Genomic DNA, 14,579 nt, shown 5'->3' with positions numbered 1-14,579 from the left:
GCAGCATCTGAGGGTGCCTGCCCGCATGTAATGACTGCTTTCTCACCAAGGATGAGAAGCTGAGTGCATTCCCTTCTGAGTGTGTTACAGAATTCAGTAGTGATCCCGACTACGCAAGACAGAAGAGTCGGAAATTGCAGTAGAGTGGTTGAGTAATGGAAGGAATGAAAACATACAATAAGTGAAAAGCAAGCACAAAAAGAAATTAGACACCTTATATCTTTTTTTTTTTTAAAAAGATTTTATTTATTTATTTGACGGAAAGGAACACAAGTAGGCAGAGAGGCAGGCGGGGGAGAGGGAGGAGCAGGCTCCCCGCTGAGCAGAAAGCCTGATTCACAACTCTATCCCAGGATCCTGGGATCACGTCCTGAGCTGAAGGCAGGACCCACTGAGCTGACTTTAACCCACTGAGCCACCCAGGTGCCCCTAAACACCTTATATCTTTTAAGATGAACTTGAATATCTTCCTAAATAAGGTATACAGTAAGTTAGTAGTAGTTACGATGAGGGATACAGAAGCCACCAGTAGAAGGGAATGGAGTGGAATGGAATAACATGAAATGAATAGTTTAGAATAACAAAATAAATCTGATGAGAAAAGAGCACCTAACCATTTATTTAATGGCTTCCTTTTTAGTTCAGTTTTTGTATCACTGTAAAGGAGGTTAAATAAAAAATTCTTAATCTCGAGAACACCAAAATTTAAGAAAGGAGACCAACAATAAAGTAAGAATTAAACTATTACTAGCATTGTAAACTATTACTAGTGTTCATTTATGTCGTAAGAATTAAACTATTACTAGTGTTGTAAACTATTACTAGTGTTCATTTATGTCGTAAGAATTAAACTATTACTAGCGTTGTAAACTATTACTAGTTGTAAGTAAGAATTAAACTATTACTAGTGTTCATTATGTTAATGTTCATTTACTTTTCTCCCTCCAGTCAGGAGGGGTTTTGTTAAAATTCTAAAGTCTGTACTCAATAAAAATTGCCCTTTGCTAAGGAGGTTTTCTAAACACAGATATTTTGCTTTGCTTTCAATAATAAAAAGGGGGCTGCCTGGGTGGCTCAAGTGCTTAAGTATCTGACTCCTGATTTCAGTTTCAGGTCGCGATCTCAGGGTGGTGGGCTGGAGCCCTGCCTTGGGCTCCCTGCTCACTGCAGAGGCTGCTTGGCCCTCTCCCTCTGCTCCTTTGTCTCTCTCAAATAAATAAAATATTAAAAGAAAAATAAATAATAAAAGGCAACACAGGGTGAAGCAGAGAAGAAAATGAAGACCTTTAATTTTTTTTTAAGATTTTTTTTTTTATTCATTTATTTGACAGACAGAGGAAAATGAAGACTTGTGTGGCCAGAATTCTCTTTCCCGGAGTACTATATGTTGGTATATATATTCTATAGTATTTGCCATCCCATAAACAGCACCAATGAGAACTTTGGTTTTCTGAACGACTATAGATCTTTAAGGGTATTCTAAACAAGAAGCAAATAACACGTTTATTAAAAATGAGACTGTCCACTATTACACTATATGTTAACTAACAAGAGTTTAAATTAAAAACTTGGGAAAAAAACACTCAAAAAACGAGGTTGTTAAGGTTTGAGGGGCTCCATGGAAGTCAGGCAGATAGAAGACAGATCAAGGGTGCTGTTTAACACTCTCAGATATAACACCCTTGACCATACATATACTACACCCATCTTTTAAACGTATAAATAAGCAAAATGACAAAAACAACAGATCATTTTGGCTTCTCAAACTTGAGCAGCCCTCACAAATATCCTTGGCTAACACTGGCCCTCAGGGAACCTATCGTCACAGCCTGGAGATGGAAAGCACCTCCCTGAAACCCTCCCCTCTCCGCTGTCCTTCCTTCCCTGCTGGTTTCTGTTGCTCCCTGACTCCAGCTACCATCTGTCTCGGAGGCAAGCGTCAAGTCCTTGCAATAAAACAGACTTGGGTTGGCACCCCAACTCAGCAACTTACCAGCCATGGAACATGGGGAAGATTTCCTAAGCTTGCTAGTTTTCTGTTTTCTCATCTGGCAGATGGCAATAACGATGGCAGATACTTCTGAGGGTTGCTGTGAGAACTGCACTTTGTAAGTCATGTGAAGTCCTTGTCTTGAAGGCAGGGACTGGGTTCATCTGTGTGAACCCAGAAACACCTAGCCCCGTGCCATGCGTTTAGAATGTGCTTAATAAATAATGGTTGAGTGAAAGGGAATAACTATGAAAAACTCGTATGTTATGTCAGCTTCTAAACATGTCTTCTCACACGGAAGCTTCTACCCTCAAGGAATCTTCTACCTTTCAAGAAGTATCCTCAAATATGTAAATAACCATTTTAAATGGTAACTACTACGATTTTCATCACAATCTCTAATTTCTTCAGTTCAAGATAAACTTGCCAGTCAATCCCTTCATGAAAACTATGAAACTCCCTTCCCTGGTGGAACTATGTTGGCAAGAGCAGCCTAGAATATTCAGAAAATGGCCCATTGGAGAGAAAAATGAAAAGTAATATCTAACAATGTTGAAAGTTTATGAATTGGTCCTTTTATTGTTCTTGTCCTTTTCCTCCTCTTGGAAAAAAAAAAAAATGTATTATAAGGTAAAAGTTCCTTCCGAACATTCAGAATTAACCTGGAGGAAATTTTAGATTGTAATTCTACCCGGCTGTTTCCCCAGTGTTGGAATTCCCTACACACACTCTCCGAAGAGAGATTATCCAGGCCCTACTACATTATTTACAATGACTGAGTTCTTACTATCTATACCATACCTATGCCGTGCATTGTGTCTGTGTATATATTCTTCAAAGATAGGGCTCAGGGGATGCCTGGGTGGCTCAGTGGGTTAAACCTCTGCCTTCAGCTTGGGTCATGATCTCAGGGTCCTGGGATCGAGCCCCGCATCGGGCTCTCTGCTCAGCAGGGAGCCTGCTTCCCCCTCTCTCTCTGCCTGCCTTTCTGCTTACTTGTGATTTCTGTGTGTCAAATAAATAAATAAAATCTTAAAAAAAAAAAAGATAAGGCTCAGAACGCTGTGCGTAGGACACGTGGAGGAAGCACGGTAGTTACTGTGGCGACAACCCCACCATCGCAGCAATGGCCAACACACACCCTACTTGCCAGCGACTCATGCCATCTTCCATGCACTTGTATTATTGAAGCTTATTTTGGGGCAAAGAGATCTCAATTACCTTTGACAAGGTCCTAACTCCAGCTGTGACATGGGTCTACCCGAGTTCTGAAGTGGACACGGTGCCTTGTCCCTCTAACCCTACCCAACTCCTTCATAGAATCTCTGCTTGGGGAAGGCTTCTTTGCAGTCATGTTACAGAAATGGCTAGAGAAATTATGGCTGCTCTCTTGCGAATCAATTTCTAACAAGTCTCTCCCAATGACCTCTGCCCCTGGCTCTTCTTATCCTAACTAAACAAATGTTCTGTACTTTTTTCCAGATTTTTCCCCAAGTTTCTGCTACAACTGGTATTAGCCTAATCTTCAGCTGAGCTTCACAGTATCTTAAAAGCAGTCCAAGAGCTAGACCGTGAACTCTTCCTCAATGTTACTTCTACTCCTTGGTCCTATTTTGCTCCCTAGGGTTAAAATATGCATAGCTTTTCCGCATAATGGTTTCTTAAAATGTTAAAGAAAAAAAAAATGTCATGTCAACTCTAACTTTATTATTTTGGGGGGAAAATGTGCCAAGATCCCTGAATTTCTTTTCTGGTGATGTGATTTTCAGCCTTCACTGTAGCCCCAACAACTAACCTCTTTGTCCTTCTCTTTAAAGTCTACCTGAAAATGTAGTGTTCAGAAACGAACACATTAGCACATTCATAACCTGACCAGTTTAGAGTAAAGAGAAGGGATTATCTGATCCAAACATAATTATGCTAATGCTAGCTAAGACTCCCTTTGTTCTTTTGGCAAGGACATCACTCCGTTGGCTCAAATTAGTGTTTTAATTGACTTCAAATACTGAGATCTGTGTGCCCCCAGCATCCTGACACATACGTGTACCCTCCCCCCTTTTAAGTCTAGTATCCCTAGTCTATCCTTCCACAACAGTTTTATTTATTTATTTATTTTTAAAGATTTTATTTATTTATTTGAGAGAGAGTGAGAAAGAGCATGAGAGAGGAGAAGGTCAGTGGGAGAAGCAGACTCCCCGTGGAGCTGGGAGCCCGATGCGGAACTCGATCCCGGGACCTGAGCTGAAGGCAGTTGCTTAACTAACTGAGGCACCCAGGTGCTCATCCACAACAGTTTTAAACCTTAAGTTTAAGTGACACACTTTTGAATTTGCTCCATTAACTGAGTCCTATTAGTGCAGATCCATCTTTTCTGTCTGTTGAGAGAAAGTTCACTCTGATGCTCTCATCCCTCAGGCCGTCTTTCTCAGTTTCCTGATATCTGCAAAGTTTATCAGCTCCCTCTAGTTGTGGTCCAGACAGTGAAAGAAACATGAGTCCAGTAAGAAATTCTTATGGCAGAAAACAGAAGAGAAATCTGAGTCGTATAAACTCATAAATTAATTGATCCTTGTCCAAACCAGTGGCGAGCCTATTTTAAGTCCCATTTTTATAAATGACAAAACTGAAGCTCAGGACAAACTAACATGCTCAGGGCGACATAGCTCATAGGTTCGGGAGGTGACGTTAGAAATCCTTTGATTTCGGGGTACCTGCGTGGCTCAGTGGGTTAAAGCCTCTGCTTTTGGCTCAGGTCATGATCCCAGGGTCCTGGAATCAAGCCCCACATCGGGCTCTCTGCTCCACAGGGAGCCTGCTTCTTCCTCTCTCTCTCTCTCTCTGCCTGCCTCTCTGCCTGCTTGTGATCTCTGTCTGTCAAATAAATAAATAAAATCTTAAAAAAAAAAAAAGAAATCCTTTGATTTCAAAATGGCAGGCTTAATTCACCATATTTCCAGTCTTCCAAACACCATGGGTGTTCCACTAGCTATTCATGTATAAAGGTAAGTCCCTTAAAATGTAAAAAGACTTAAGTTAATTTTCAGATTAAGTGTGAACTAGCTCCTCATTTACAAATGTGGGTGTAGACTCCAAAATCACTCACAGGACTAGGTAACAGACTAGCAGTCAATCAAAACCGAGGAGTTTCCTAGGTAGAGACCACTGCAGTCGGGAGAAAAGTTTCAACTCACTTTACAGCTGTCACTGTGTCTGCATTCTTTGCAAATGCGTATCTAATATTGAAAACCTCAAAGTGTGTTAAGGCAGGCTCCAAGAATATTAGCGTTCCTGAGGTGACTCATAATTGCAAATATAGGCACTTGGGTGTGTTGAATTCACAGAGCAGGAGACGAACAGGGACATGCCTTCTGTGTGAATTTGGAAGCAAAATGTCCTTCCAAAAAGATTCTTTATACACTCATTAGAGAAGACAAAACAAGCAAAATGGCTGGAGACCCTCTCTAAGACCAGTAAAAATTAGCTTCAGTCTTTCAATCCTTGTGTGCACAAATTGTTTCTAGCACTATAACTTCAGTTATATTCCCGGCCCCACTTTGGAAAGGTAAACTCAAGATGGAGATAATATGATTCCTCTGAATGCTGAGAAAATAAAAGCATATTTCTATCGCTACCAACTAGAATTTTTATTTTTCTTTTAATACAAGAAGAAGCATATTTTAGTGACAATAACAGTGTGTTAAAAAAATGAGTAAAGATTGATTCAAATCACCTTTTTATTCAATATGTAAATTTCGCTCCTACTAAAACTTTAAAATAAATAGTAGGGCACAGTGACAGATAGGGGTCATCTGTGGAAGGCTAAATATACTTTTTATCCACAATAAAAAGCAATATATCCCCAATGTGGCCCAAGTGAGAACATTTCTAATTTGCTTCACATATTCATTAGCTTCCACATTGTATTCATTTTTTCCTTTTTATCTGTTTCTTTGACCTAGCTTTGACCAGAATATACATGACTTTCATATAAAAGTTTAATATATCGGGGCACCTCGGTGGCTCAGTGGGTTAAAGCCTCTGCCTTCCACTCAGGTCATGATCCCAGAGTCCTGGGATCGAGCCCCGCATCGGGCTCTCTGCTCTGCAGGGAGCCTGCTTCTTCCTCTCTCTCTGCCTGCCTCTCTGCCTACTTGTGATCTCTGTCTGTCAAATAAATAAATAAAATCTAAAAACAAAAAAGTTTAATATATCACGGCTCATGTAACTGACAATGAAAGACAGACCAAACAACATGTCAACCTAAAGTATTTTTTCCCATGCTTTGTAGGGGGGAGAAATCGAATATAATATAAAAATACATAACATTTTTGTCTGATTGGATTGTGATTTTATAAAATGAGAGACACTGCTCTTTGGTATTAATCTTCTCCTGGAATACTGACTCCAGAAAACAATAAAGTTCGCAGACATTGTGTTTGTGCATTAAAAATTAATGGAGCAACTGGAAGAACGATCTGTATTACATATACAATCACAGCAAGGAGCAGTACACATTACTGACTTATGAAAGTGTAACATCTAGGAATAAGTAGGTGTCACAAGGGTAAGTAAATCAGTATTTACCTTGTGTTTTCACTGGATCTGATATCTGGCTTGGATCACTAATTCCATATGCATTTGCTGCCCTCACAAGGAAAAGGTAAATTGCATTAGGTTTGAGTCCTTTAATGGCAAATGTTTCTGTTTTCACATTCTCTGCTACGGTCTGCCAGCTGCTCCCAGATGCATGGCTAAGGACAGATACACACGTTAGAACATGCATATTGAATGATAAGCCGAAAAAAAAAAAAACCAACTAGGAAACATCATCTCTACTCTACCTGAAGGCTTCTATAATATAAGATGTTGGAGTTGCTCCTGAATTCAAATTTGGTTGCCATGACAATGTTACTGTATTTCTGCTGACATCTGTAACTTCGGGTTTTGAGGGGGCACTAGGGATTAAATTTGGGTCGGTGGGTCTCGGAGGCTGAACTGGGACTCCAAATTCTAATAAAGGAGATACAGAACGTTTACACATATACAGATAAGCACAGAAAGACAGATGACACCATTCTATACCTACTCAGGCATCGGGACATCTACGTCATCCATTTGCCAGCAAGTAAACGACTGCAAGCCAAGCTTTAAGTTAAGTTAAAAACGCTAGCTGATTTACCTTGGACTTCAATGTAAGCACTCCATGTTGCTTCACCGCTGGGGGTCGATGCAATGCAGGTGTACCGACCTGTGTCACTCAGCTGAGAAGACAGACGGAAAATAAACATTTGGAACAATCGAGAGCTCAATGTGCTGGAAAAGCAATTATAGTTTTGTATATGTCCCATGAATATGGACAACTGCATTAAAATTCAATATCCAGAAATGTCCTCTTAATTGAATGTATTTTTATTGAATAGGAAGGAAAATATTGCAGGAATATGGAAAAAAAGATTTTATATGGTTATTTTAATTGTACAATAAAATATAATATTTAGTGCTTTACCATAGCCCTATTCTTAGTGTCAGGGACAATAAACAAAGAGGTATTCAAATTCAAAGGGTTAATCTTTATTAGTAAATTGGATCTTCCAATTTACCGTCACACAGTAAGGCTGATAAAATTCAGTCAATGACTGTTCTTGCTATTTCCTATTTTATCAGAAGTACATGTATATGGATATCTGAAACAGATATTATAGAAAAAAGGATAAACACACAAAAAAGGATAAAACATAAAATGATCTCTTCTCAAAGCATTCACTCTCCCCCCTCCCCCACTTTATTTATTTTTTAACTTGTTCAATAAGCCAAACGTCAGCTGGAATGAAGGCTCTCTCCTTTCTAAAGGCTAAATGCCAGAAAGCAAACAGAGGTCACATGTTCAGCTTTAAAATCATCCCCAGCCTAATGAACCCACACACCTCTCCCTAAGGTAACGCCTCGATCTTCAAGTCACGTTTGATAAAGCAAGAACGTTGCCATCTCGCTCTGGCAACTGTAATCACAAAATTGCAATCATCGTCACAAAGAAGTACAACATATTAACTTCCACAGCATGTACAATGAACTGTTATGCTGAATCCAAAACTCCCAAGAAGCCACCCACAATAGGCAATAAAGCGATCGAAATTTATGTTTATTGCTGTCAAAGCTATTCTTTCATATGCCTTGTGAGCCTGTCTGATCTTGACCTAAAAGAAAAGGAAAAAGCAAAACAAAACAACACAGTCTTGAAAGAACAGGTATGGGATGTGGTGCCCTGGGAAGGTAAATCCCCCAATTGTTCTCACAAACTCGCGGGCTTTTCATCGTTTAACGTTCTGATTTGCAATGTACACTCGGTGTGTACATTGCTGCCTGGCTTCTGTTTGCGTGGACAATACCCTGTCATTGCAGAATGTTGGACAAAATATTCGCAACAGAAGACCTGGCGTTGTAGATAACATGGTACTGGAAAAATCTCTTTGAAAAAGGCTTTTATGGAATGAGTACCTCATACCACTACCTGGAAGATATTACCCCCCTTCCGTCCTCAACAGGTCTCAAAAATCTTTTTTTCTCCTCCACCTGAAACCTTCAATTACTTGCCATAAGCTAAGTTATGAGTCAAATCATCTTAAATATACACGGCGGGGCGTCTGAAAGCATAAAGCGTCCATTAAAAATAGATCAGTACCGTTATTTAGCATTTCATTGACTCTAAGACTTGAGACTGCAGCCCTGGGGGCTGGAGACAAACAGAAAAAGGAGTAGAACAGAACAGGAAAGCCAGGGTGTCATTTCAAGTTACCTTCGCGGATCGGATCTGCAGCACTCCCGTCTCCAGCTGTTTGATTCGAGAATCTTGGGTTGAGACGAGGACTCCATCCTTTCTCCACAGAATCGTGGGCACTGGACTGCCTGTGGCCAGACAGCTAAGCACTAAAGTACCATCCGCCGCTACAGTCTGATTCACAGGACCTTGTCGGATGACGGGGGGAGGCCGGTCTGCAATCACTGCTCAAAGAAACAACAGGAAATAGATTTCTACAACTGGAAGCAATTTTCTAATCATCCAAGCAACAGCAGTTGCTCCAGGCTTTGAAACGCACTAATTAAACAAGTACTTCAAGTAGGAGACGTGCATTATTCAGAATGCATTTCTACGATGCTCTGATTCAGGAATTTGAAATGAGATATCATGTACTCCTTTCAAATGACCAAGAAAGCTCGCTGCACTATCAGGGGACCTATTTAACATCAGAGTCCAAGAAGGAAATAAGAATTGTGGATGGTGGGTGACTGGGTGGCTCAGTCCGTTAAGCGTCTGCCTTCGGCTCAGGTCATGATCCCAGGGTCCTATGATCAAGCCCTGCATTGGGCTCCCTGATCGGTGGGGAGCCTTCTCCCTCTCCCTCTGCCGGCTGCTACCCCTGCTTGTGCTTCCTCTTTCAAATAAATACACCTTTAAAAAAATTGTGGATGGTGAAGTAAATGTCTAGTGGTGAGAAGTGGAATGTGTACTTTTTAAACTTTAGGATATGTAAAAATCAAACACAACAGGAAATCACCTACCCCAAGGAAACTTATGAGACACATTTTCATGAATGAACTAAAGCCAACTTGACATCTGAGAACTGTTTTTTGTCCAACAGAAAAAAAATATGATATCATACCAACATGTCTGACATTTTGGATTCCAAAAGGGGCTTTGGACTTTTAGAATTTACAAGTCAATGTGACTGAGCTCTTTCTATCCTGGAATTCTATTAACAGAATTACATAGGTAAAAACTTCCCAATCCCAGTGAATTTAGGAAAAACTAGAAAACTGTTCAAATACATTGTGAGTAGGCTAATCCAAAAATACAACTCAAGCTCATGTCCTAACGTAGGAAATATACTTCCATGTTGGAATTACAGGGATCGGAAACACTTTCATGAGTTCTATTACCTTAATAGTTTTAATGTACTTTGGGAGGAAACAATGGAAGGGATTTTTATAATATATAAATTAAAAATGTTCTTATTATTACATGAAAAGCCTAAAACCCAAAAGATTTATCTCAGACAACAAAGCCATTATTTAGGCAAAAATCTAAAACAACTGGAGTGTAACTAGAACAACTTGCATTAGAGAGATGTTCTCAGTTTTCACCCCCTGATATAGTCAACCTAGGTGAAAACCCTATAGATGCGATACTTTTTCGAATGAGTAAAAGTTAAAAATTAAATTTAAGAATTTTTTTCGGGGCGCCTGGGTGGCTCAGTGGGTTAAGCCTCTGCCTTCGGCTCAGGTCATGATCTCAGGGTCCTGGGATCGAGTCCCGCATCGGGCTCTCTGCTCAGCAGGGAGCCTGCTTCCCTCTCTCTCTCTCTGCCTGCCTCTCTGTCTACTTGTGATCTCTCTCTGTCAAATAAATAAATAAAATCTTTAAAAAAAAAAAAGAATTTTTTTTCACTATCAAGCTTTAAAATCCTGAATATCAGTTACAAAATTTTAAGTCACACATATACAAAGGTCTAGTTTAAGAAGTTGCCTGATTAAAAAGAAACTGGTTGCCAGAGTAACTAAATTTTGGATGCAACGATTCACCAAGCGAGATATGGCATGTTCAAAGTTTTATGCACCAAAGATTTTCACAAGCTGGAGTTAAAATTCAATTTTACCATGCAATAATTATTAGTTTCGTGCATTCAGCCTAAGCAAAAACAAGAAGGCAAGAGAGTGAAATTAGCAACTGCATTTTCACTCCACCCTTCTGATTCTCGACCATGCCTGATTACTGGTATGAAATTTGCAAATACCGGGGAGGCATGTTAGAAGGCTGGAGTTTGTAACCTGGCAGGAGAGTTTCAGATACTCCATGGATGACAAATGTAAGTCAATGATTCCTTTGTTTAGAATTGTTCAATCTTTTCTACATTTTCTGTTGAGATTGGTTAAAATCAAATTAGAGGCCCCACCTGATAAGTGTAGAAAAAAAGAATCAAAAGTGTTTTTATTGCTTTGGGGTTTTAGAAGATTCTACCGTGTTCCCTAGATCCTAAGAATGAATATTTATTTCTAGACATTAATTAAATTAGTAACAGAGTTTCTTTATAAAGGGTTATAATTAAATCCAGTAACAGAGTGGCTTACATTTGGTAGTCTTGTTACATTTAGAAACAATCCAGTATCTGGGGATTTATTCGGTTTTCTGTATCTTTACGGTGCTTCGAGGTGTGAATCAGAGTTAGCATTATTCACATCTCCCCATCCTATCCCAACCTGGTTTAATGATACTGTTCCTCTGTCATTTATTTCTTCCTGGTTTACACTGGGTAGTTTACAAAAATAAGGCAAGAGGAGAAGAAGTGTAGGGTTGATTATCAGTTCCATCTGTCATGTGTCTTTGGGCCGCTTCCTTAAATTCTCTAAGCCTAGTTTTATTTTGTTTTATCTATAATGGGAAGATAATAATGTTTTAGCTAGCTCAAGGGATTGCTATGAAGATTTAAATGGAATAATAGATATGAACATGCTCTGCTAATTGCAAAAAGGTAGACATATGCATGAATTTTGATACTGCCACTTACTCTGTTCTGTGAAAAACTGATAGGTAAACCAGAGCTGAAGGATTTTATTTAAGCAAATTTCATGCTTTTAGGTAGAAAAAAAAATGAAACATGTTGTTGTCCTCACAGGGTAGAATAAAATACTGATAAAATATTTACATTTTCATGAACTAAAGAGTGTAGTACCTTTCTGAGTCAAACATAAATTTAGGATTTATGAGAAGAACGTCAAGTTTTGGGTCTACTATTTTACAATGGCATTATTAAAATGAATTATTATTAGAATGAGTTTTAAAACAGTGAGTAAGTGCGTCTTGGAGAAAGATGTGGCCCTAAAATGAAAATGTTCCAGGGAGCCTGGGTGGCTCAGCGGGGAGTCTGCTTTTCTCTCAGCCCCTCACCCCACTCTCCTGTTCTCTCTCTGTCTCAAATAAATAAATAAAAACCTTAAAAAAAAAAGAAAAGAAAATGCTCCCTAACTGTGCTCTCCAACACAGACACCATGAGCGTCCAGCGGATGCTGAACATCTGAATCTGGCTAATGTGACTGAGGAACAGGATGTGTAATTTTAATAAGCTTTAAGTAATTGAAATTTTATTTTAAATAGTCTCATGTGGCAGCTGGCTACCATCCTGGACAGTACTAACTTCTGTTGTAAATCTCAGTTCTGCTGCTTATGATCTTTATGATTTGGGCAAAGTCCTTCACCAGTCTCTGTCTCCATTTCCTTATCTGTAACATGAGACGTTGTCAAATTTAAAATTGTTGATATGTGAACAGTTCTCCGCATTAGTGTCTGACACAAAGGAAGCACTGATAACTGTAACTTAGTATTGACAGGTATCAATATGCTTGTGTTAGCTGTGGTAATGGTCCTGGTATAGACAGGGCCACAGATGGTGTAACCCGTTACAGCAGAGTTAAGCAAAGTTTACTATTTTTTCCTCACATTCATGAACTATATAAAGATCCTTAAAAAAAAAAAAAAAAGAGCCTATCATCAGAAGTCATATTTTGGTACCTCAAAAGCAATGATCATGAAGACTATGTCAATACATAGAAATACATTCATAAAATAATTTTAAGTGAAAAAAATATAAGAGACTCTTAATCTCAGGAAACAAACTGAGGGTTGCTGGAAGGGAGCAGGATCGGGGCACAGGGTGTCTGAGTGATGGACATTGGGAATGGTATGTGTTGCGCTGAGCACTGGATTTTGTGTAAGACTGATGAATCACAGACCTATAGCCCTGAAACAAATAATACATTATATGTTAATAATAAAAACATAATATATATATATATATATATATATAGGGAAAATTAACATATACACATTGACTGGTTTAAGTATAAAAAGTTCATATTTATACACTAACAAATATCAGAACTATGTATCACAATTTCTATCAGTTCGCCAACGTATCTAACAAACTTATGAGTTAGTGAGGGAAGTACAAGTCACCTGTCCAAGTCGACTAGTTGATAATTGTCAGGTCTCTCTTTTCTGAATAAAAGTTAACACTCGTTTCATTGTATATCAATAACTTTTGAAAGATGAATGCAAATGATTTTAAATTTTACATAGCACTTGGTAATCATTAATTTTCTCACATTCTAGTAATAAAGAAAAGAAACATTTTCAATTAAATAGGTGATAGGAATTTCTATGTTCCTGGGTCACATGCTACTTGGGATAGGTCACAGCTACAAACAACAACGTTTCAAAGACAGCTCCTACTCCAGCATATTCTATGCCCTGTGTTTTATTCTGCCTTTGTCTTTGTTCCGTTTGCATACAATAAAGAAAGGTCAAGAAGCTAAAGTCAAATAGCATCCAAAAACTAGTCTGCCTACTAGTTATCCTCTTGACTTGACTTGATAACGTGCAAAAACTCATGCTGTCAGCACTCAGGAATAATAGTTTGAAGAATGAGTATGTACTTGTTAAGTTGTGTGTACAATGGCAGTGAATTCCAAAAGAAAGAAAACAAAACTCAAAATACAGTACCACCCCAGCAAACACAAAACCATCTCAGATCTCCCCAGAGACTGTAAAATGAAATAGGACCTTTAATGTTAGGTTTCTGTTTGATTTAGTTCAGCAAAAATTGCTATCCTTGATCTATTCTCACAAAGATAACAACTTAGGACAATGCAGTATCAGATCGTATGTACGAAGCTTTGCTTTCAATTATTACTTGGAATAATAAGAAATACCTGAAAATATTTTACCATAGTTTTCTTTGGCCATTTTTTCATGTACACCTGTATATAGAAATTGCTTGTGTATATGAAGTTGTCTTAGAAAGCTGCAACTACAAATTGTGCCATTCTGTGTTCCACTTCCACATATTGGTTATACTGATCATCAGCAAACCCATTACATGGTCTTCACAGTCATCATTTAATAGCTTTAATATATGTAAGAAATTGTAAAAACATTTTAGATCATTCTAACTAACTGGGGCCAATAATATATAATATGTATCACAGACAGAGGTTAAGAGTAGGGGCTTTGAAACGAGACAGTCATAAGTTTGAATTCTGACTTAACCAAGAGTTAGGTGTTCATTCCATCCATTCTTTCAAAAATTATCTATTGAGTATGTACCACGTGTCAGACTTTGACAGTCTATTACTGGGGATGTATTTATTGAAAAGACATGGGCCCTACAATCATGGAACTTAATGTCTAATGAAGAATATAAGAAAATAGAGAACACAGAAAAGTACAGGATGTAATCTTTGTATTGACGGCAGGGTGGAGAATGCTCATATTTGAGGAGTGAGGGAATGCTTTTTGAAGGAAGTGAAATTTCAAGTCAGTAGAAACAGCATGTGCAGAACTCTTCAGATAATAGAAGAGCATAGCCAACACAAGAAAATGAGGGCATAGAAGCAAGTATAGTATTCAAAGCTGAGAATGCAGGGGTCAGATCATAAATTGTAAAGCACATTAAGGAATACAAACTTTATCCTGAGAGCACTAAGAAACAAAATAATCAGATTAATACATTAAACATTTCCTCCAGATTTTTTTTTTTAA

General features: G+C 38.5%; 1 protein-coding gene across 6 annotated transcripts in view; it reads right to left on the bottom strand.

The window, feature by feature from the left end:
• Positions 1-14,579, bottom strand: part of ROBO1 (roundabout guidance receptor 1) — a 415,896-nt gene that overhangs the window by 63,198 nt on the left and 338,119 nt on the right. For all 6 annotated transcript variants that reach the window (XM_046003038.1, XM_046003042.1, XM_046003041.1 and 3 more), the window contains 4 exons: positions 8,784-8,989; positions 7,170-7,251; positions 6,832-7,000; positions 6,575-6,741 (listed from right to left, as the gene is read on the bottom strand). In XM_046003038.1, coding sequence (XP_045858994.1) covers positions 6,575-6,741; positions 6,832-7,000; positions 7,170-7,251; positions 8,784-8,989 — 624 coding nt within the window. The remainder of the gene's footprint in view (positions 1-6,574; positions 6,742-6,831; positions 7,001-7,169; positions 7,252-8,783; positions 8,990-14,579) is intronic.

Source organism: Meles meles, chromosome 4 (assembly GCF_922984935.1).
Source record: "Meles meles chromosome 4, mMelMel3.1 paternal haplotype, whole genome shotgun sequence".
NCBI classification, from domain to species: domain Eukaryota; kingdom Metazoa; phylum Chordata; class Mammalia; order Carnivora; family Mustelidae; genus Meles; species Meles meles.
Note: the sequence above shows the minus strand (reverse complement) of the source record. Positions and strands in the feature narration are given on the sequence as shown.